The sequence below is a fragment of the Microcaecilia unicolor genome, chromosome 1 (genome assembly GCF_901765095.1).
Source record: "Microcaecilia unicolor chromosome 1, aMicUni1.1, whole genome shotgun sequence".
In the NCBI taxonomy this organism is placed as follows: Eukaryota; Metazoa; Chordata; class Amphibia; order Gymnophiona; family Siphonopidae; genus Microcaecilia; species Microcaecilia unicolor.
In genome coordinates, this window is record NC_044031.1 from 510,122,289 (window position 1) to 510,143,127 (window position 20,839).

General features: G+C 45.3%; 1 protein-coding gene across 3 annotated transcripts in view; it reads left to right on the forward strand.

Moving 5' to 3' along the window:
• The window catches only part of CSPP1 (centrosome and spindle pole associated protein 1), a 370,862-nt gene that overhangs the window by 283,214 nt on the left and 66,809 nt on the right, over positions 1–20,839 (forward strand). For all 3 annotated transcript variants that reach the window (XM_030215269.1, XM_030215277.1, XM_030215287.1), the window contains 2 exons: positions 5,575–5,724; positions 7,675–7,779. In XM_030215269.1, coding sequence (XP_030071129.1) covers positions 5,575–5,724; positions 7,675–7,779 — 255 coding nt within the window. The remainder of the gene's footprint in view (positions 1–5,574; positions 5,725–7,674; positions 7,780–20,839) is intronic.

Consider the following 20,839-nt stretch of genomic DNA (forward strand, 5'->3'; position numbering starts at 1 on the left):
GTGGCTATATTGTTCCACAGAAGGCATCATGTTATCATGCATAAATTGACAGAAGACCCGGAGGGGCAGTTTGTCCTATGGTTGGGAGAGGTTGCAGGGCAGAGGGTGCCCTTATGCTCCATCTATGCGCCAAATGTATACTCTCACTCCTTCTTTTCTGGTCTCTTGGCACATTTGGTATCAGTTAGTGGGTACAAATTGGTGCTGGGGGGAGATTTTAATATTACTGCAGACCCCTTGATAGATTGCCAGCCAGCAAAGCTGCAGCCTCCAGCATGGGAAGATAAAGGGATTAACTTTCTAGTACATGAGCTAGGGCTCCTGGATATTTGGCGGATCCTGCATCCAGAATCATATGATTACACATTCTTTTCTCAGGTGCACGGGGTTTATGCACGGCTTGATTATTTACTAGTTGATGCAGCTCTTCTGTTGAAAGTGCAGGCGGCAGATATAGTGGACGGGGCAGTGTCGGATCATTGTTTGATTTGGGCGGACATCCAGTGGCACCCAGGCAGTGCGTCAAGGATGTGGCGGATGAATCCAATGTTGTATTTGGAGCCTGAGTTTCATAGTTTTTTGTTGAAGATGTGGGACAACTACCTAATGGAAAATGATCCGGAGTCGGTGAACCCTATAACTTATTGGGAAGTGGGTAAAGCTGTGATGCGGGGGCACATTCTTGCATATGGGGTAAAATTGAACAGGGAGCGTAATAGATTAATTGCCTTATCCAACCAATTGCAACAGTTGAGGGGGAGACATGTACGGCAGAGGGAAGACGAGATAAAAAAGGAATATTTGGACACTCGTAGGCAAATTAATGACATTTTGAATGCGAGGGTGGCTCAGGATATCAGTTTGTATAAATATAATTTGTATAGGTGGGGGAACAAGGCGGGGAGATTGATGTCGACCCTGGTAAAAAGTAGAGGGGCCAAAAAAATAATAACAAAGGTGAGATCTCCCGAAGGGCAGGTAGTGGCTACACCAGAGGGCATCTAGGAAGAGTTTGTCAAATTCTATCAGGCGCTGTATAATGCAGGAGAGACAGATCAGACCCAGCGGGAATTATTCTTTAAGAATTTTCATATACCGCTGTTATTGCAGAAGCAGAGAGATAAGTTAAATGCGCCGGTGAAGGGAGAGGAAGTACTCCAGGCAGTGAAGCGCCTTAAGTTGGCTAAGGGCCCTGGGCCTGATGTGTGGTTGATATTGGTGCTAAGTTCCAGTTGAGATATCCATGTAAATGTGTTATCTACTTTGATAATCATCCAATATATATTCTATAATGTTACTCAATTAGATGGGACCAATCAAAGTTTGGAAGGAAATCCGAGACATGAGAAATCTGACTGCTGAAAACTTCCTGGAGGCTTTCTCCTACCCCCATGTGGATGAAAAGATGACTGTGTCAGAACAGGTTGATATCTGGAATACATGCTTATCAATGGCATTAGAAAAAATAGCCCTTCTAAGGAAGGTCCTATGCTCCATAAACAAACGTTCCCTGTGGTTCTCCCCAGAACTGCAGATCCTTAAACGTCAAGGACATCAGCTTGAAAGGAAATGGAGACAATCTCATCTAGATGAAGACAGGCTCAACTTTAAGAGATGCATGACAATGTACCGCCAGGCCAAAAAACAATATTTTTCTTAATACATAGAACAAGCTGCAAATTCAACCAAGCAGTTTTTTAAAATAGTAAACAGCCTACTGCAAACCCCACAACAGAACTAGCCTTCCCAGTCACAAACTAACCAGCAATGATTTTGCCACTTATTTTGCCAACAAAATTAAAGGTCTCCATCATGACCTACAGACAGTCTCATCAATGCTCCTATCAGCTCCTCAGTTCAATTCCTCTCCTACCTCAAATGTATCTTCTTTTTGTCAAGTGCTGTGTAATGGTATTACATAAGTGTTGACATACTGGGAAAAACCAAAGGTCCATCAAGCCCAGCATCCTGTTTCCAACAGTGGCCAATCCAGATCACAAATACCTGGCAAGATCCCAAAAATGTACAAAACATTTTTTACTGCTTATCCCAGAAATAGTGGATTTTCCCCAAGTCCATTTAATAACAGTCTATGGACTTTTCCTTTAGGAAGCTGTCCAAACCTTTTTAAAACTCCGCTAAGCTAACTGCCTTTACCACTCTCTGGCAACGAATTCCAGAGTTTAATTACACGTTGAGTGAAGAAACATTTTCTCCGATTCGTTTAAAATTTACTACATTGTAGCTTCATCGCATGCCCCCTAGTCCTAGTATTTTTGGAAAGCGTGAACAGACGCTTCCCATCTACCCGTACCCGTTCAACCCCACTCATTATTTTACAGACCTCTATCATATCTCCTCTCAGCTGCCTTTTCTCCAAGCTGAAGAGCCCTAGCCACTTTAGCCTTTCCTCATAGGGAAGTTGTCCCATCCCCTTTATCATTTTCGTCGCTCTTCTCTACACCTTTTCTAATTCCACTATATCTTTTTTTGAGATACGGGGACCAGAATTGAACACAATATTCAAGGTGCGGTCACACCATGGAGCGATACAAAGGCATTATAACATCCTCATTTTTATTTTCCATTCCTTTCCTAATAATACCTAACATTCTATTTGCTTTCTTAGCCGCAGCAGCACACTGAGCAGAAGGTTTCAACGTATCTCAACGACGACACCTAGATTCCTTTCTTGGTCCGTGACTCCTAACATGGAACCTTGCATGATGTAGCTTTAATTCTGGTTCCTCTTTCCCACATACATTACTTTGCACTTGCTCACATTAAACGTCATCTGCCATTTAGATGCCCAGTCTCCCAGTCTCGTAAGGTCCTCTTGTAATGTTTCCAAAGTATTAAATTTGGAACAGAATTTCCAAAGTATTAAATTTGGAACAGAATTTCCAAAGTATTAAATATTGACTCCAGTGTCAAACTCTCTTATAAGATGATTATATTAAGATCCTCAGCTCTGGAAATCTCTCTCCCTGAACCAATAAATACGCTTTTGGATCTTATGTTATCTCTGGCTTCTCATATCATAGTTTTACACTGGAAAAACAGTACTAACTTGAACATGGATGAGTGGTGGAATCACCTATGTGCTACATGGAAATACAAAGAGGCTGCGGCTTTCAAGAATCACCAAATCTCCAATTTTCAAAAAATATGGACACCTTTTGATCTGTTCTGCTGACTTACCTGATTTTTGCTACTTTAAAAACTTTAAGCTATTGTAATGTAATAGATATGTTTTTTTCACTCCAGCAATGTTACCATCTAATCTCTCCTCTCTCAAATCAGCATATGCAATTCTGTTCATCAAGAGCACATCATTACCTTGAGCACTGGACTGTGAGGTGCTGTAGGGATCCATACTGTTTCTCATTCTATTTAATATCTACCTCAGTCCTCTGGCTGAGCTGCTTCGGTCAATGGACACAAAATTCTACATCTATGCTGATGTGCAAGTACCTCCTACCCACTGAACCAGATCTACCCACAGCTCTGAGTAAACTGACTGCCTGCCTAACCACAACTCAGGAATGGGCAAACAACAACAAACTTTGATCCCACAAATTCAGACAACCTTCAAAAATTGTCTTATCACCTATGTCAGCTACAAAATCTCTCTCATATTGGAAAGACAAGTCTGACCACAGTGTTCCATGCCATGATAACATCATGACTAGATTACTGTAATGCCCTGTACACTGGCCAAACCAAAAAGAGTTTGTATCAGCTCCAACTGATTCAGAATGCTACAGCATGACTGATAGAAGGCTGCAAGTAACGTGACCACATCAAACATTTTCTGCAAAAGCAACACTGGCTACGAGTACCTTACAGGGCTAAATTTAAAACTCTGTGTTTGATTTTCAAGATTCTCAGACAAAATGGGCCAGAGTATTTAAAGAAGTTAGCCCTTTACACACCTTTAAGACCTCTAAGGTCCTCTCAAGGATCATCACTATTTGTACCCTCATCAGAAGAAATTGTACAATGTGATACTCACCAGCAAGCCTTCTCAGGAGTAGCTCCCACACTTGCAGAGGGGCTACGTGTAACTCGAGACTACCTGTACTTCAGGAAGCAGGTGAAAGCCTGGCTCTTCTCCCAAGCCTTTAATACATAGGTTAACTGATTATACACTCATTCTGCACCTGGACTAGCTTGCTACACACACTGTAACTTAGATCGGTTTTTTATCTCTTGCTTAACTATACAAAGAACATGCCTTTAGTTTAGCTAACCATCAAATTATCCCAACTGACTCTGTACCACTCAGCTTGTTCCCATCATATATCTGCTCTTGTTCCCTCAGTTAACATTGTATTATATCTCTGGTATTTGAATTCCAGTACTGTTAAATGTGTATGTTTTTGATACTGTTTCACGGTAGTTCTATTATTAGATTTCAATTTACTGTTTTCATGTTTACCTCATTAAATATATTTGTTTATTCTTAGTTATTTTACTTTATTCTTTATTTCACTATGTTATGCTGTTAACAAAATTGTAAGATTTATGTTAAACTGTACCTGCTGTACACCACCTTGGGTGAATCTCTTCATAAAAATGATTAATCCCAATAAATAAATAATGCTTTTATAGTCTCGGATTACTGTAACACTGTATATTCAGGGTTACCATTATTTTTCTTGTGCTGTCTTCAAACAGTGCAAAATAAATCTCTTCAGATTTTTACTAGAGGTAGGCCCTACAACCACATAACACCACTTTTTATCATTCTCCACTGGCTTCTTATCACCTGTCGTATACAGTTCAAGATTCTTATCTTCACCTTCAAGGGTCTGCACGCAGTACCCCTTCCTTTCTAGCTGCTCTTTCCATTCTGTAGGCTTCTTTGTTTGCTAAATGATCATTGTTTGCACATACTATCCCCAAGAAATACTATGCTTGAATCAACTAGAAACAGTGCATTCTACTGCACTACCCCATCCTTATGGAATGGCCTCCCACCCCAAGTTCATCTGGAATTGTCATATCCTAAATTTTGCACTCCCCTTAAGACATATCTGTTTCAGAAGGCCTTTGGAGATGCAGTGACAAATGGTACTGTGAATTCACTAACCCACTGACCTACTAGATTTCATATTGTCCATGTTTCTCCTTTAATTCTAATTTTAGTATTTTGTGAATGTTTGTTTCTTTTCCTGTTTTGTAATTGGTGTTCTTTTCTTTTATCAAAATGTTAGTTTTGTGATGTAAACCCCCCTGTGATTATAGCAGGAAGGGTGGTATATTATTTTTAAATAAACCATAATTTGGATGTTGACTGTTTTGCTTCTGAACTGAACAGTACCTGTACAGAGCCCTTCATTCTGACTCATGTCAAGGCAAATAGTCCTTATTCCATCAGCACCACAGTGCAGAATGCTCTTTTTCTGTTTCAGTGCATCACACAGGAGAATGACCAGAAATTAAATTCTGTATCTCATCCATAGAGAGAGATTTTTCTGTACTATACTGACTTTAATCTTCTGCAAAATTGTTCTGGTTTCTTTCATTTTTTATGCTCTGGACTGAATTTTAGCAATAATTTGCTTGCAGCAAAGACTGAAAAATGAAGAGCTGATGCGGTCAGCTGAAGAACGACGGAAGGAGGCAGAAAGGAAGAGAAAGGAGGAAGAGCAAAAGCAAGAGGAGGACCTTCGGCAGTATTATGAACGTGAAAGTAAAAGTACCCGGGTGGAGCAGGAGGTATCTTTTGCAGTACTTGGATACTTTTAAACATTTTCGTAGGCATCAGAAAATATATCATCTAGTTACCTTCAGTGTGTTACTGTAAGCAGTTTTCATTCCTTACACAAGGTGAGGGGAAGGCGTCAAGTCTGTTGTGAACCTCATTGTAAGGACTGAAAAGTTTGTACAGTACAGTCTATTTTTTTAGCTTAACCCACAAATTTATTTTAATCTACTTTAAAATTGATACATTATAGGATAATTGGAAATGGTTAATGTTTCAGTTTCAAAATCACTGTTTGAAGAAAGGTAAGTAAATCTTGCATTGGATTTGTAACTCATACTATATTTCTCAGGCCCTGAATAATCCTTGAAGTGTGCCTCAGGGTTCCCCACTGTCCCATCTCTGTTTTTAATGTTTATATCATTCTTTGGGTTATATGTTAGAGAAGTTGGGGGTTTATTTTTACAGTTATGCTGTTGATGTTACAGTCATGGTTCCCATCACCACAATGGTTGCATCTTATTCAGCTTTACTTCATAACAATGGATACTCTAGATTTTTGGATGAAAATTCATAAGCTTAAATTGAATACAGAAAAAATAAAATTCTTATTAATCAGTAACTCTTCAATGGAAGAGGAAAAAAGTGTTAGGATTAAATGGACTCTTCATCCCTTATCTGTAAAAGTGTTAGGTATATTATTAGATTCTAAGTTGTTCTTTGAATCTCATGTAAATACACTTAAAAAGCTTGCTTTCTTATGCGTAATCTCCGGCGGGTACGTAAATATTTTGATCAAGACCAATTTGGTTTGATAGTACATTCATTGATCCTGAGTATATTAGATTACTGTAGTATTATATACCTGGGATTCCCTAAACAATTCCTAAAGTGGTTGCAGTCAATACAGAATACGGCACTCTGTCTCATATACTTTTTGAAAAAGTATGACAGTGTATCTCTGTATTTTATAAAGAGTCATTGGCTTCCAGTTTATGCCAGAGTTTTGTTTAAATTATATTGTTTTATTTATAAAATATTTTATGAGTTGGCCCCATTGTATTGGTTAACTCATTTGGGGGGGTGTTCTCATAAATCTAGTATTACTAGATCAACAACCCTTTTTTCCTAGGTTAATAGATGATTTTTTTTTCATACCAAGGAACTTGTCTTAGTAAAGACATTCAAATATCTCTGTTGACTATTTCAAGTTATTCTCAGTTCCGCAAACATATTAAGACTTATTTAGAAAATTTGTTTTGCAAACTAATAATTAGGGTTTTGGGGTTTTGTTTTTAAAGAATGAAATGTGTATATTTGTAATCTGTAGTTTGTAATTCCTGGAAATGACTAGCTTTGAGCCGAGAGTTATAGCGGAATACGAGCCGCATTGTTATGTTATGTTGACAGAATTTTCGAGGATTACAAGAAGAACTCTTGATAAGAAAATAGGACAATGGGAATGCATAGAACAAAAAACAAAACAATCTACAAATGTCAGGGAAACAAATGTAATCATTGCTTCATTAAGCCTAAAAATCAGGGGGAAGTAATAAACCCCCCCCCCCCCCCCCCACACACAAAACGTACCTGAGTTTTGCCGATGATGTAATTTCACCATGGGGCTTTGGCGACTTTGTATAGTAGAGCATCTTTTATCTGAAATAGTTGAAAACAGGCTTGTGTGAAGTTATAAGTATTTTTTTTATCGAGCATGGACTGAAGCGCCAAATTTATTTTGTGTGTGCTAGTGGGAGTTTTTAGATAAAATAGCTTTGGATATGAGATGGTTTATTTCCTTTCTTTTGATGATGATTTTCTTCAATTATTCAATATAAACAATATATTGCCCTTTTGTATGTTTTCTGTGGATCTTTGTTAGGAGTTCTTGACTGTGTTGGTTGGATGTCTTTTAACTAAAAGATGGCTAGAGATGTGATCTTTTGAAACTGCTTGTTTCTTAGATTCCTAGGCAGCCCTCTCCAGTGATTCCCACTCTACAGAGCAAAGTTTCTCCCAGGGTGCAGAGACCTCCTTCCTCAGCCAGCCAGCTATCTGTGCTTGCACAAGTATGGGCTTTTTATAATTATTTCAGCACATGGAAGCTTTTCATGTATGTCACCAGGTAGATGTCATTTGTTATCACAGAGTGAGTATTTGCTGTTTTAGTTTACATTGCTGCTTTTCCCTCTGTGTGAGTTAAATGAAATTTTACAAAGCAAATAACCAGCTGGTGGTGGGATTTGTCTCTCCCTGGCTCAGGACCACTCGCTTCTGGACAGGGTAAGGACTAGTGAAGCTGTTCTGGACATGACTAGAGGCACTAAACCTATCTGTAGATATTTTGCAGTCTTTGACAGAAAACTTGCTGAAATGTTTTGTTAAGAACATAAACATTGGCAATGGAATGGAGTCCTAGTGGTTAGAGCAGCAGGCCGAGAACAAGGATTCACGTCACCCTCCTTTTCCTCGGTTACAAATTAAGGGCCTGAGTACTAACATAGATTGATACACACTAACACACTTAATGCAATGTAACGCAAGCTGCATTATTGTCACTGATACTCATTAAGAAAGTGTATAAACAGCATTAACATGCAATACTATTTTCTGCATGTTAATAAATCAGACCCATTGATTGTAAGCCCTCTGAGGCAGGGAAATAGTACTTTACCTGCTTGTAACTCATCTTGAGTGTGGACTTGGAAAGGTGAGTACACAAATCTAAAATCCACATACACATAAAAGCTATGTATGTTCTCACAGTATTTGCTGCAGAATTTCCTAAATTCTGCCATTGAGCTGCCACAGAAAACTTGGGGACCTTGGTTACAGGTAAGGTGAAATGTTTCAAAGCAAGAAAAACAAGATTGAAGCTTTTAGATCAAGGGTTCTCAACCCAGTCCTTGATACACTCAGCCAGTCAAGTTATCCACAATTTAAATGAGATAAATTTGCACGCCTTACCTCCATTGTATGCAAATCTATCTGATGTATATTTTTTGGTATCCTGAAAACCCGACTGGCTACATGTGTCCCAAGGACTGGATTGAGAGCCATGATCTTAGATGAATATAAATGTGTACTTTTATGTCCCTCCTTTGTTAATCTTTATTAAATACATGTTTCTTTCTTTTCTATCTGCATTTTAGGGATGTGCATTAGTTTTCATATGAATGGTAAAAACTAACAAACTTCGGCATATTTGGCTACATTCACCACAAACTGTCTGAGAGCTCACTTTTTTTTTTTTTTTTTTTTTCAAATCACCATTTCTCACTTTTAGTTTTGGGATAGGGCACGTGCATATACTTTCAAGCTTGCTGGAGTTGCTCTGACAGTGGGAAGAGGGATGGGACAAGCTCAGAAGCTTGAGGCACTTTAGCCAATCATCTTGAAGCTCTTTGACAAACAGCAAAACAAACCTATCAGTGCCAGACTTATCCACATCTCATGATGTCACAACTGGGCTGGAAGAGTCAGCCCAACAGCAGCACACAGACCAATGAAGCCATCATTTTCTCTGAGGCTTTCAAAGGGAGGCATTCGGGTAACTGGGGCTGCAATAATTCTGCCAAACACTGCAGTCCAAAAGGAAGAAGAAGAAAAGAAAATCCTGCCATAGATTACACATTAGTAAATATGTGGCAAACATAACTAACACACATATAGTCAAAACATGAGACCCAGAGGCATCAGATGGTTACAAATATGGGCTATCAGACCTCGTATAGCACATGCTATTCCAGATCCAAGGTCCTGCATATAGCATCAATCATTTGTAGTAAGACTGATGAGTCAAATGATTGATATATGCAGGAGCTTGGATCTGGAATAGCATGTGCTATAAGAAGTCTGATAGCCCATATTTGTAACCATATGATGCCTATGGGTCTTGCGTGTTTTGATTATATGTGTCTTAGTTATGTTTGCCACATATTTATGGCAGGAGTTTCCTTTCTTCTTCTGTTTGGACTGCAATGTTTGGCAGAATAATACATACACAGTTGGTAGCCGCCTCCACAGGCTGCCTGCCCTGACTTCCTCTGGTTTTTTCAACTGTCCAATCATGCAAGAGGCACTGCTTCCTGCAGTATCAGCGAGGTCTTGGCAGAGTGTTTGTGGTGGCAGTCTGGGATTTCCTTTCACGGGATCTGGATAGTTAAGTTTGTTGAGGCTGTCTAGCCAGAGGGTTCCTTAAATAAGATTGAAATCTCCTACAATATGAGAGTTGATATTGATAATGCTTGTGCGAAGAGGAAGAATTGGAATCTGAATTAGGATTAGAAAGCTGCTTAAAAGTAGACTGGTCATCTTTGACTTGAGTTACTGCATCTTTCACTTTATCTCCAAAAGATTATCTCCTAGACATGGTGCATCTGCTGACCTGTTGTGGAGGTCATCTGTTAAGTCCCAAGGCGTGTAGTCCCAAGGTGTGTAGCCATGCTGTTCTTGCCGCAATGGATACCACTCCAAGGTGAGATGTGGTATCATAAAGGTCGTGTTGGTAAAAGTGTTGGTCGTAAGTCTTCCAGAGTAGATTAAAAAAAAATTGGTTAACATTTCTGGAAGTGGAGAAGTTATGTTTTCTAAGGTAGAATAAAGTTTGGAATATTGATAGTTCAGTATTTGAAGCTGGTGAGCAGCTATTCTTGATGTGAGCATAGCGGCTGAATAAACTTTTGTGCCTACTACGTTGAGTATTTTTTGTTCCTCACCAGGAGGGAAGAGCAGGTTGGATTTCATAGATTGATTTGTTAATAACAGCCTCAAATACCATTGAATGATGCAGTAATTGGGCCTTTTCATTCACTGGAGAGGGTTAAACTTTGTATTTTCCATCAAGGTGCTTGAGATAGGCTGATGTGTATAGAGTTCTGCCAAATTTTAGTTTGGAGTCCTTGTGGAATTGAATGAATAGGAACGGAGATTGAACCTGCAAGGGAGCTCATAGATTTCAATATACTTTGAAAATCTTTTTTGTTCATGGTGGTAACTTCAGCTCCTAAAGCTAATTCTTTAAAAGCTTTTGGATTAATTTATTGTAATTGACATTCTCCGAGGACAAGCAGGCTGCTTGTTCTCACGACTGGGTGACGTCCGCGGCAGCCCCCACCAACCGGAAAGAAGCTTCGCGGGACGGTCGGCACGCAGGGCACGCCCACCGCGCATGCGCGGCCGTCTTCCCGCCCGTGCGCGACCGCTCCCGCCAGTTCCTTTTTTTCCGCGCCTGGAGAGAGTCGTGCTTTGCCGCTCTCTCTACTTCAGCCGCCGGATTCTTGCGATCGCGTATACGCGGATCGCGCTTCGTTTAATTTCCTTTTAGTATTTCTCTGTTACGAAAAAAAAAAGAAAAAAAGACTGCGCGTGTGGAGCACGCGCTCCCCTTTTCCCTCGCTTCCAGCGGGGACGCCTCGTTGCGGCCTAGTGGCCGCTCGGTCGGCTAGTTTTTTCGTGGTGTGATTTTAGCCACCATTGCCGACTTTGACTTCGCCGACGCGATTTTTCCGTCGATGTCCTCGAAGGTCCCGAGTGGATTTAAAAAGTGTGGTCGCTGCGGCCGGCCGATCTCGCAGACCGACACCCACGCTTGGTGCCTCCAGTGCCTCGGGCCGGAGCACAATCTCAAGTCGTGTGCGCTGTGTCTCGGTCTCCGGAAACGGACTCAGGTTGCGAGGCAAGTTCTGCGGGACCGTCTTTTTGGAACTTGCGCCGGCCCCTCGACGTCGACCTCGACGGCATCGGTATCGAAGGCCGGATCTTCGGTACCGGTATCGATGCCCGAGACATCGGCACCGATGGCAGCGACCCCAGGAGAACAGGTCCCGTCGGCCCGCCGGTCCGCCGGTGAGAGTGGGGTTGAGAGGCCGCGTGGGCTGTCGGCCCCGGTCACTCCCTCAGCTCGTGAGCCACGGGACCGAACCCTGTCGGACCCGGTACCTCGAGACCGAGGGGGATCGACCTCCTCCTCCTCCATGCCCTCCGGCGCCGGTGACGTGCACCGGAAAAAGGACAAGAAGCGCCGTCACCGGGAGCCCTCGGTGCACCCTGAAGGGGAGTCGACGCCGAAGCGTCATCGTAGAGAGGAGAGATCTCCGTCGGTGGTGGAGGTACCGACGCGTCGGGGTTCCGGCACCTCGGTGCCATCTCCTGGCCCCCAGCAGCTTCTGGCACCGACACCCTTACCGGCCCCACCGCCTTTCCCGGCAGCGGGCCTGGACGAGTGCCTCAGAGCCATCCTTCCGGGGATCCTGGAAGGGCTGATGCGCCAGGCTGTGCCGGCGTCGGGGGTGCTTGCGCCCCCGGCGCCGATGACTGTGGCGCCGGCGAGCTCTAGCCCGGCGCCGGGGCTGTCGACACCGCCGCCGCTTGCGGTGCCGGTCTCGACCGCCACGCAGGTGGAGTCCCCGTCGACGTCGATGGAGGGAGCTCCGTCCCCGCCGGCGCGGGAGTCCACCGCTCGACGACACCGAGGCCTCGGTGCATCGACGTCGAGCCGGGCCCGGTACCGGACTCAGCTACATGAGCTAATGTCCGATACCGAGGATGAGGACTCGTGGGGGGAAGAGGAAGACCCGAGATATTTCTCCTCAGAGGAGTCTACGGGCCTTCCCTCGGACCCCACGCCATCACCGGAGAGGAAGCTCTCACCTCCTGAGAGTCTCTCCTTTGCCTCCTTTGTGCGGGATATGTCCATAAGCATTCCCTTTCCCGTGGTCTCTGTGGAAGAGCCGAGGGCCGAGATGCTCGAGGTCCTCGACTATCCATCACCACCTAGAGAGTCCTCCACGGTACCGCTGCACAATGTCCTGAAGGAGACGCTGCTTCGGAACTGGGTGCGACCACTAACTAACCCCACCATTCCCAAGAAAGCAGAGTCCCAGTACAGGATCCACTCTGACCCAGAGCTCATGCGGCCCCAGTTGCCCCATGACTCAGCGGTCGTGGATTCTGCTCTCAAGAGGGCACGGAGTTCGAGGGATACCGCCTCGGCGCCCCCGGGGCGGGAGTCTCGCACTCTGGACTCATTTGGGAGGAAGGCCTACCAATCCTCCATGCTCGTGACCCGCATCCAATCTTACCTGCTCTATATGAGCATCCACATGCGGACCAATGTGCAACAGCTGGCGGACCTGGTCGATAAGCTCCCGCCGGAGCAGTCCAGGCCTTATCAGGAGGTGGTCAGGCAGCTGAAGGCGTGCAGAAAGTTCCTGTCCAGGGGGATTTTTGACACCTGTGACGTGGCATCTCGTGCTGCGGCCCAAGGTATAGTGATGCGCAGGCTCTCATGGCTGCGTGCCTCTGACCTGGACAACCGCACCCAGCAGAGACTGGCTGACGTCCCTTGCCGGGGGGATAATATTTTTGGCGAGAAGGTCGAGCAGATGGTTGACCAACTGCATCAGCGGGAAACCGCTCTCGACAAGCTCTCCCACCGGGCGCCTTCAGCACCCGCCCCCGCGGGCGGGCGTTTTTCCCGGGCCCGGCAGGCTGCACCCTATTCTTTTGCGAAGCGTAGGTACAACCAGCCGGCCCGAAGGCCTCGTCAGGCACAGGGACAGCCCCAGCGCGCTCGTTCCCGTCAACAGCGTGCGCCTAAGCAGCCCCCTGCGCCTCCACAGCAAAAGCCGGGGACGGGCTTTTGACTGGATCCATGGGAACATAGCCGCCCTACAAGTGTCCGTACCGGACGACCTGCCGGTCGGAGGGAGGTTAAAATTTTTTCACCAAAGGTGGCCTCTCATAACCTCCGACCAGTGGGTTCTCCAAATAGTGCGGTACGGATACGCCCTGAATTTGGCCTCCCTGCCTCCAAATTGTCCTCCGGGAGCTCAGTCTTTCAGCTCCCATCACAAGCAGGTACTTGCAGAGGAACTCTCCGCCCTTCTCAGCGCCAATGCGGTCGAGCCCGTACCACCCGGGCAGGAAGGGCAGGGATTCTATTCCAGGTACTTCCTTGTGGAAAAGAAAACAGGGGGGATGCGTCCCATCCTAGACCTGAGAGGCCTGAACAAATTCCTGGTCAAAGAAAAGTTCAGGATGCTTTCCTTGGGCACCCTTCTGCCAATGATTCAGAAAAACGATTGGCTATGTTCCCTGGATTTAAAGGACGCATACACTCACATCCCGATACTGCCAGCTCACAGACAGTATCTCAGATTCCGCCTGGGCGCACGGCACTTTCAGTATTGTGTGCTGCCCTTTGGGCTCGCCTCTGCCCCACGAGTGTTTACAAAGTGCCTCGTGGTGGTAGCGGCCTACCTACGCAAGCTGGGAGTGCACGTGTTCCCTTATCTCGACGATTGGCTGGTCAAGAACACCTCGGAGGCAGGAGCCCTCCGGTCGATGCAGTGCACTATTCAACTTCTGGAGCTGCTGGGGTTTGTGATAAATTACCCAAAGTCCCATCTCCAGCCAACTCAGTCTCTGGAATTCATAGGAGCGCTGCTGAATTCCCAGATGGCTCAGGCCTACCTTCCCGAAGCGAGGGCCACCAATCTCTTGGCCCTGGCTTCGCGGACCAGAGCGTCTCAGCAGATCACAGCTCGGCAGATGTTGAGACTTCTGGGTCATATGGCCTCCACAGTTCATGTGACTCCCATGGCTCGTCTTCATATGAGATCTGCTCAATGGACCCTAGCTTCCCAGTGGTTCCAAGCCACCGGGAATCTAGAGGATGTCATCCGCCTCTCCACCAGTTGCCGCACTTCACTGCTCTGGTGGACCATACGGACCAATTTGACCCTGGGACGTCCATTCCAAATTCCGCAGCCCACGAAAGTGCTGACGACGGATGCATCTCGCCTGGGGTGGGGAGCCCATGTCGATGGGCTTCACACCCAGGGTCTGTGGTCCCTCCAGGAAAAGGATCTGCAGATCAACCTCCTGGAGCTCCGAGCGATCTGGAACGCACTGAAGGCTTTCAGAGATCGGCTGTCCTGCCAAATTATCCAAATTCGGACAGACAATCAGGTTGCAATGTATTACGTCAACAAGCAGGGGGGCACCGGATCTCGCCCCCTGTGTCAGGAAGCCGTCGGTATGTGGCGTTGGGCGTGTCGGTTCGGCATGCTTCTCCAAGCCACGTACCTGGCAGGCGTAAACAACAGTCTGGCCGACAGACTGAGCAGAGTCATGCAACCGCACGAGTGGTCGCTCCATTCCAGAGTGGTACGCAAGATCTTCCGAGAGTGGGGCACCCCCTCGGTGGATCTTTTCGCCTCTCAGACCAACCACAAGCTGCCTCTGTTCTGTTCCAGACTTCAGACACACGGCAGGCTAGCGGCAGATGCCTTTCTCCTTCATTGGGGGACCGGCCTCCTGTATGCTTATCCTCCCATACCTTTGGTGGGGAAGACCTTACTGAAGCTCAAGCAAGACCGCGGCACCATGATTCTGATAGCGCCCTTTTGGCCCCGTCAGATCTGGTTCCCTCTTCTTCTGGAGTTGTCCTCAGAAGAACCGTGGAGATTGGAGTGTTTTCCGACTCTCATTTCGCAGAACGACGGAGCGTTGCTGCACCCCAACCTTCAATCCCTGGCTCTCACGGCCTGGATGTTGAGGGCGTAGACTTCGCTGCGTTGGGTCTGTCTGAGGGTGTCTCCCGGGTCTTGCTTGCCTCTAGGAAGGATTCTACTAAAAAGAGTTACTTTTTCAAGTGGAGGAGGTTTGTCGTGTGGTGTGAGAGCAAGGCCCTAGAACCTCGTTCTTGCCCTGCACAGAACCTGCTTGAATACCTTCTGCACTTATCAGAGTCTGGCCTCAAGACCAACTCAGTAAGGAATCACCTTAGTGCGATTAGTGCTTACCATTATCGTGTGGAAGGTAAAGCCATCTCTGGAGAGCCTTTAGTCGTTCGATTCATGAGAGGCTTGTTTTTGTCAAAGCCCCCTATCAAGCCTCCTACTGTGTCATGGGATCTCAACGTCGTCCTCACCCAGCTGATGAAACCTCCTTTTGAGCCACTGAATTCCTGCCATCTGAAGTACTTGACCTGGAAGGTCATTTTCTTGGTGGCAGTTACTTCAGCTCGTAGGGTCAGTGAGCTTCAAGCCCTAGTAGCTCATGCTCCATATACTAAATTTCATCACAACAGAGTAGTGCTCCGCACTCACCCAAAGTTCCTGCCGAAGGTGGTGTCGGAGTTCCATCTTAACCAGTCAATTGTCTTGCCAACATTCTTCCCCAGGCCGCATACCCGCCCTGCTGAACGTCAGTTGCACACATTGGACTGCAAGAGAGCATTGGCCTTCTACTTGGAGCGGACACAGCCCAACAGACAGTCCGCCCAATTGTTTATTTCTTTCGACCCTAACAGGCTAGGGGTCGCTGTCGGGAAACGCACCATCTCCAATTGGCTAGCAGATTGCATTTCCTTCACTTACGCCCAGGCTGGGCTGACTCTTGAGGGTCATGTCACGGCTCATAGTGTCAGAGCCATGGCAGCGTCAGTGGCCCACTTGAAGTCAGCCACTATTGAAGAGATTTGCAAGGCTGCGACGTGGTCATCTGTCCACACATTCACATCACATTACTGCCTCCAGCAGGATACCCGACGCGACAGTCGGTTCGGGCAGTCGGTGCTGCAGAATCTGTTTGGGGTGTAAATCCAACTCCACCCTCCAGGACCCGAATTTATTCTGGTCAGGCTGCACTCTCAGTTAGTTGTTCTTCGTAGGTCAATTCCTGTTGTTTCCTCGCCGTTGCGAGGTTCCATTGACCTGGGTTCTTGTTTTGAGTGAGCCTGAGAGCTAGGGATACCCCAGTCGTGAGAACAAGCAGCCTGCTTGTCCTCGGAGAAAGGGTATGATACATACCTGTAGCAGTTGTTCTCCGAGGACAGCAGGCTGATTGTTCTCACCTACCCTCCCTCCTCCCCTTTGGAGTTGTGTGTTTCATCTTTTGCTAGTCATTCAACTGGCGGGAGCGGTCGCGCACGGGCGGGAAGACGGCCGCGCATGCGCGGTGGGCGTGCCCTGCGTGCCGACCGTCCCGCGAAGCTTCTTTCCGGTTGGTGGGGGCTGCCGCGGACGTCACCCAGTCGTGAGAACAATCAGCCTGCTGTCCTCGGAGAACAACTGCTACAGGTATGTATCATACCCTTCCTCTGTGTTATCAGGTTTAGGTGGTTCTGAGTGATGCCTTAAGTCTGAAAACGTGGTTGGTTGGTTGGTTAGGAGGATGTTCAGGTTGGTCTACCTGTTCTTTCTCAAAAGAGTATACCTCAAAAGGTGCCACTGTTGAGTAGATGAGAATGGGCTCTCTGGTCTCAGTGATGGTTCTGGAGATGGTGTATGTGGTACTGGGAGGGGAGCCGCAGCTTGATACGGTGATAAGAAGGAAGATAAGTACTGGTTGTTGAAGGACGTTTTGGAAAAGCTGCAGAAGGAGAGAGGCAACATAGGTTGCAAGCTCCACGACAACATGGTTTTACCAAAGGTAAATCGTGCCAAACGAATCTGATTGAATTCTTTGACTGGGTGACCAGAGAATTGGATCGAGGACATGCTCTAGATGTAATCTACTTAGATTTCAGCAAAGCCTTTGACATCTCATAGGAGGCTCTTGAATAAACTTGACAAGCTGAAGTTAGAATCCAAATTGGTGAACTGGATTAGGAACTGGTTGACAGACGCAAGAGGTTGATGGTTAATGAAATTCATTCATTCAGAAGAAAAGGTGAGTAGTGGAGTGCCTGAAGGATTGGTGCTGGGGCCGATTCTGTTCAATATAAACTTAGATTGTGAGCCCTCCTGGGACAGGAAGCCTACCCAATGTACCTGAATGTAACTCACCTTGAGCTACTACTGAAAAAGGTGTGCACAAAATCCAAATAAATATTTGCCGAAGGGTTAGAAGGTAAGGTTTGCCTTTTTGCGGATGATAACCAAGATTTGTAACAGAGTGGACACCCCTGAGGGAGTGGAAAACATGAAAAAGGGCCTGTAAAAGTTAGAATGGTCTAATGTTTGGCAATTAAAATTCAATGGAAAGAAGTGCAAAATGGTGCACTTAGAGAGTAGAAATCCAAGGGAGACGTATGCGTTAGGCAGTGAGAGGCTGAAATGCACAAACAGGGAGAGGGATCTTGGGGTGATAGTATCTGAGGATCTGAAGGCGACAAAACTGTGTAACAAGGCGGTGGCCAAAGCCAGAAAGATGCTAGGCTGTATAGAGAGAGGTATAACCAGCAGAAAAAAGGAGGTGTTGATGCCCCTATACAAATTATTGGTGAGGCCCCACCTGGAGTATTGTATTCAGTTTTGGAGGCCATGTCTTTTTAAAGATGTAAGAAGACTTGAAGTGGTCCAGAGGAAGGTGACAAAAATGATACAGGGTTTGTGCCAAAAGACATATGAGAAAAGACTAGAAGACCTGAATATGTATACTCTAGAGAAGGGGAGGGACAAGAGAGCTATGATACATTTAAATACTTGAAAGGAATTAATAAGGAAACAAATATTTTCCAGAGAAGAGAAAAATGGTAAAACTAGAGGACGTGAATTGAGGTTTCAGGATGGTAGACTCAGGAGTAATGTCAGAAAATAATTTTTCACAGAGAGGGTGGTTGATGCCTGAAATGCCCTCCCGAGGGAAGTGATGGAGAAAAATACTGTTGCGGAATTCAAAAAGACGTAGGATGAACATAGAGGATCTCTAATTAGAAAATGAATGGTATAAAAAATAAAACCTAAAAGGTTACATATGTGTTTTTATATGTCAAGTGGTGCTTAGATGGCAACTACCCCTATTTATCTTTCCTCACTAACTGTCCCATACTTGTTTCCTCGTATTCTGTTCTCAATTAATGACCATGGTATGGTCCTTCCAGGGCCCTGAGTGGTTCAAATGGAAAGCATACGTCACAGTACCACCTTTGTGGAATTCTATGCCCTTGTCATTACGTGGCAAATTTAATATTAAGAAATTCAAGGTGCTTTTGAAGGCATGGTTATTCAGGCAGGCATACTCTAGTGAATGAGGCAATTTGATTTGGACATTGGCACCTTGAGAAAAAGTATACAGGTTTAGCTGTTAGTTATATTTTACTGTGCTCTTGAATGAATGGTTTGCTTTTCTATTGGACATTGTAGTTCTTTTTCTTGCTTTTAATTTTTGAATTTGTAAACCGCTTTGATCTACATGTCAGTTTAGGCGGTATATCAAGTCATAAATAAATAAACTCTGGCTGTATCAACTAAGGTCAGTGCTGGGCTGGCTTGTATGATCTGAATCCTGCATATAGCAATCTGGTTATAGGATGAGCTGGAGAGAGCTTCAACAGAAGCTCCGGTAATTTGAAATGTGAGGACAGTGCCGGCCAGACTTTTACGGTCTGTGTCCTGTAAATGACAAGATGGATTCAGATAGGCTGAAGTGGGCTTTGATGTCAACTCCAGTAGTTGGAACATAAGGACAAAGCCGGGTGGACTTCTACGGTCTATGTCCCAGAAACACCAAAGAAAGACAATGATCAAGTATATAATAGCACGTTCATTGTTAATTTAATCTTGAATTGATAATGAATATGACTGTTGGGCAGACTGGATGGACCACTATGTCACTATCTTGTGTGGCTGCAGTAGAGGAAGCTGAGGAATAGTCTGTGGTGCAGTAGTGTACTTGTTCCGTGAGGAAAAGTTGGATGCCTCTGGCATCTGTGAATGAAGTGCCGGCGGGGTGACATGTTTGGCTTTACTAACCTTTTTAAGTTTCTTTTGCGGCGGGTTAGGCAAGAGTTTAGCTTGAGCTGAATGTGGCAAAGGGGTAGAATCCTTTGAGCATTTATACACGGCCAGTAGTGCCGTGTTTGACAGTGCCGCAGGAGCCGCTGGGGAGTGCTTGTACTGCTCAGTTGCTTTTCCCTCAAAATTGACACTGCAGGGGACTTTACTGATGGTGAAGTCCCCTGAGGTGTTCATGCAGTGGTACTAGTTCAATAAGCATGGTATTAGCGCTGAAGCCCGCCGTACCTGCGAAAGGCCCTTTGGGTCGGCACAAGGTGATTCCATCCTATTCAGAGAGAGAGTAAAAGCTTTTCCTTTCCGCTGGAGGAGAGATATGTCTGTAGTGATGATGGAAAAGAAAAAAAAAATAGAGAACAGCTGGGAAGCAGTGCTTGCCTCTTCCATGATTGGACAGTTGGAAAAATAAAAAAAAAGAGGCAGTCAAGCTAGGGAGTGAACGTCCGGGCAGGCAACCCACGGAGAAGGCTACCAAGTGTGTATGCATTATCTTGTTCCACAGAGAAAGGTATACTTAACAGTTTCATTATGGTTTGTTTGATGTACTTATAGCTTTCCAAGTTTATCAGAGTGGCTAACTGTTGTGCGGACACTAGGAAATAGGAGTAGTATGTGTGTGTTGTGGGGGGGGGGGGGGGGGGGTCCTAAGTGCAAACAAAAGGTTGAGTATTAGGAAAGTATATCACTATCGGTCACATAAGCATGACTGCTAAGTACTAATTGCAGTCTCTTAAATACCTTAGTCTAAATATCTGAGAAACAGTATTAGGAGTTGCTGGAGGAGTAGCCTTACAAGTGCATTCACTCTGCAGCTCCTCAGTACCTCTCCACTCTTATCTCTCCCTACACTCCTCCACCGCTAACTCCAGACTCCGTTCCTTTTATCTTGCTGCACCATATGCCTGGAATAGACTCCCTGACCTGGTACGTCAAGCTCCATCTCTGGCTGTCTTCAAATCTAGGCTAGAGGCCCACCTTTTTGATGCTGCTTTTAACTCCTAACCCTTACTCGTTCAGTACCTGTATTTTATCATTCCCACCTTGGTTATTCCCTTATCTCTTATTTGTCCTGTTTGTCCTAATTAGATTGTAAGCTCTGTGGAGCAGAGACTGTCTCTTCATGTTCAAGTGTACAGAGCTGCGTACATCTTGTAGCGCTATAGAAATAAGTAGTAGTAGCCTAATGGTTAGTGTAGTGGGCTGAGAATGTGGGGAACTGGACTCAGTTTCCACTGCAGCTCCTTGTGACTCTGGACAAGTCACCTTACTCTCCATTGCCCCAGGTACAAAAACTTAAATTGTGAGCCCACTAGGGATAGAAAGTACCTGCATATAATAAATGTAAACCACTTTGGTTGTACCACAGAAAGGCAGTATATCAAAT